The sequence below is a fragment of the Microtus ochrogaster genome, linkage group LG9, assembly GCF_000317375.1.
Source record: "Microtus ochrogaster isolate Prairie Vole_2 linkage group LG9, MicOch1.0, whole genome shotgun sequence".
NCBI classification, from domain to species: domain Eukaryota; kingdom Metazoa; phylum Chordata; class Mammalia; order Rodentia; family Cricetidae; genus Microtus; species Microtus ochrogaster.
Window position 1 is genome coordinate 24999032 of NC_022034.1, and position 1893 is coordinate 25000924.

A 1893-nucleotide genomic window follows, 5' to 3' on the forward strand; every position below is an offset into this window, starting at 1 on the left:
GCATGTCACTGCGGTCCACCTGCTTCTAATTTTGTGTCTGTGTGATGCCAAATTTCCCTCAGATGTCAACCAGAAAAGCAAACAAGAGGCAGATGTGAGGGTCTACTCATCTACTGAGCTAGACATCTGGGACGTTCACAAAAATCTAAGACCACATTCTCCTCACTAAAATGTTCTTTGCTGTCAGTAGTCGTCATTTATAAGAAAATGAATTATTATTAGCTTGTATGAGATGTGTTTCATTTAAACGAACTTTAAAATTACAAATTCATTAAAGTCAACTGACAAAAGCCCACATTAGCAGACGCTCTAGTCCTCAGGATTGCTAGGACTACAGGGAGATGCCCGGGCCTTAAAACAAGCTTGACAGTCCGTCAGTGTTCTAGTCAGAAGTCAACAAATGTTCCATGAAAGACTGAATGGCTTAGTCATCCCAGGCCACGTGGTCTCTACACTGGTTTGCTCTGTGCAGCAGGGGTAGATTGCCAATGACAGCCCAAGCTGTGGTCTAGGTTAGCTCTAGGCAGTAGTTGAGGTCCTAGTTCTAAACAGCCTCCCTCATCTGCCGCTAAAGTCTTCGTGTTGTCTGTGAAGCCGCTCGTGGGAAGACAGTCTCAGCTGGCCAGAGGGAAGGTAACGCAGAAAGTGAATGCCACAGTCCACACCCTCTTGGTTTACAATCCCGAGCTTTGTTTGTTTGTTTTTTACATCCTGACCAAGGTTTCTCCTCCCCTCCTCCCCACGCTCTGCCCCCTCCCCCATCTGCTCCTTCTGAAGAGAAACATCCATGCATTTTTAAAGACGATTATTTTCTCCTTTCATGAATTCAGATTAATTTCAGACAGGATTAACAAAAGCTGTCATTTTTAGGTCAGACCCTAGTTACATAAGGTTTCCTATATGCGATCAGGAAAAGCGGCCACCTGAACCAGACTTGGTGGCACGTGCATTTAATCCCAGCATTCAAGGCAGAGACAGGTGGATCTCTGTGAGTTCTAGGCCAGCTAGAGCTATGTAGAGAGCTCCTGTCACAAAAATAAAACAAAACAAACAACAACAAACCCAGCTACCTGAGAACTGCGAGATAACTATGAGGCTTTCAAACGTGTGTCTCTGAATTTCAAACGTTATCCGGTACAATTGAACCAGCCCACCGGTGCGCGGAAACGGCATCTGTCCTGTATTTAGCTAAACTAAATTCCCACTCTGAATTATGTGGGGCAGGAAAATGTGTCTCAATTCAGCTTTTCCCAATAGGTCGAGAAGACACTTACATGCACACACTCCCGTCTCGTACCTAGGCTTGTCCGCCGAGTAGTCACAGTACAGCCCTTTGTGAGGGTCGCAGAGGTCGGCTTCATTACACAGGTCTCCTCGTTGCTTGGCACAGACTTTGCAGCATCCGCAGCCATCTCTCACCAAACTCACCCCAGGAGGACAGCTGGGCTTCCGAGGAGGACATTGGCAAGGCCAGTGACAGACCTGTTTCCGGTGACCCACTTGGGGTGTTTCTGCGGGCCCTCCTTCAGGGGTCGTGTCTGATGGCACAGTGCCCTGCGCCCTGCAGCAGAGCTTCATTTGATGATAAAGGTGATGTTAGAAAAGGTTCCTGAGACTCTGTAGGAGATGCATGCCAAACAGGTGGTGAGTTACAGTATCGGTATTGGGCATGCGCACTCCCTGACTCCTCACTGGGTTCCTGTCTCTCCGCTCCTCCGTCTCCGGAACTGCTTTGATGTCATTCCCCTGAGCTCTGCACTGTAACCTCTCGGGTAGGATATCTCCCTCCCTCACTTCGTCTCTTCTCCCAACCAGCTCACTCTTCTGAAGGCACCAAACGTGCCTGTTTAACTGCTCCACTGGTAAATGGCCCGCGCAAATTTGCCCTCTTCC

The 1893-nt window shown here is 48.3% G+C and overlaps 1 protein-coding gene across 1 annotated transcript in view; it reads right to left on the reverse strand.

Moving 5' to 3' along the window:
* Window positions 1–1618, reverse strand: part of Ccn6 (cellular communication network factor 6) — a 9040-nt gene extending 7422 nt beyond the window's left edge. Inside the window, exon 1 of the mRNA XM_026787500.1 lies at window positions 1275–1618. Coding sequence (XP_026643301.1) covers window positions 1275–1578 — 304 coding nt within the window. The 5' untranslated portion in view covers window positions 1579–1618. The remainder of the gene's footprint in view (window positions 1–1274) is intronic.
* Between the last annotated feature and the right edge of the window lie 275 nt (window positions 1619–1893).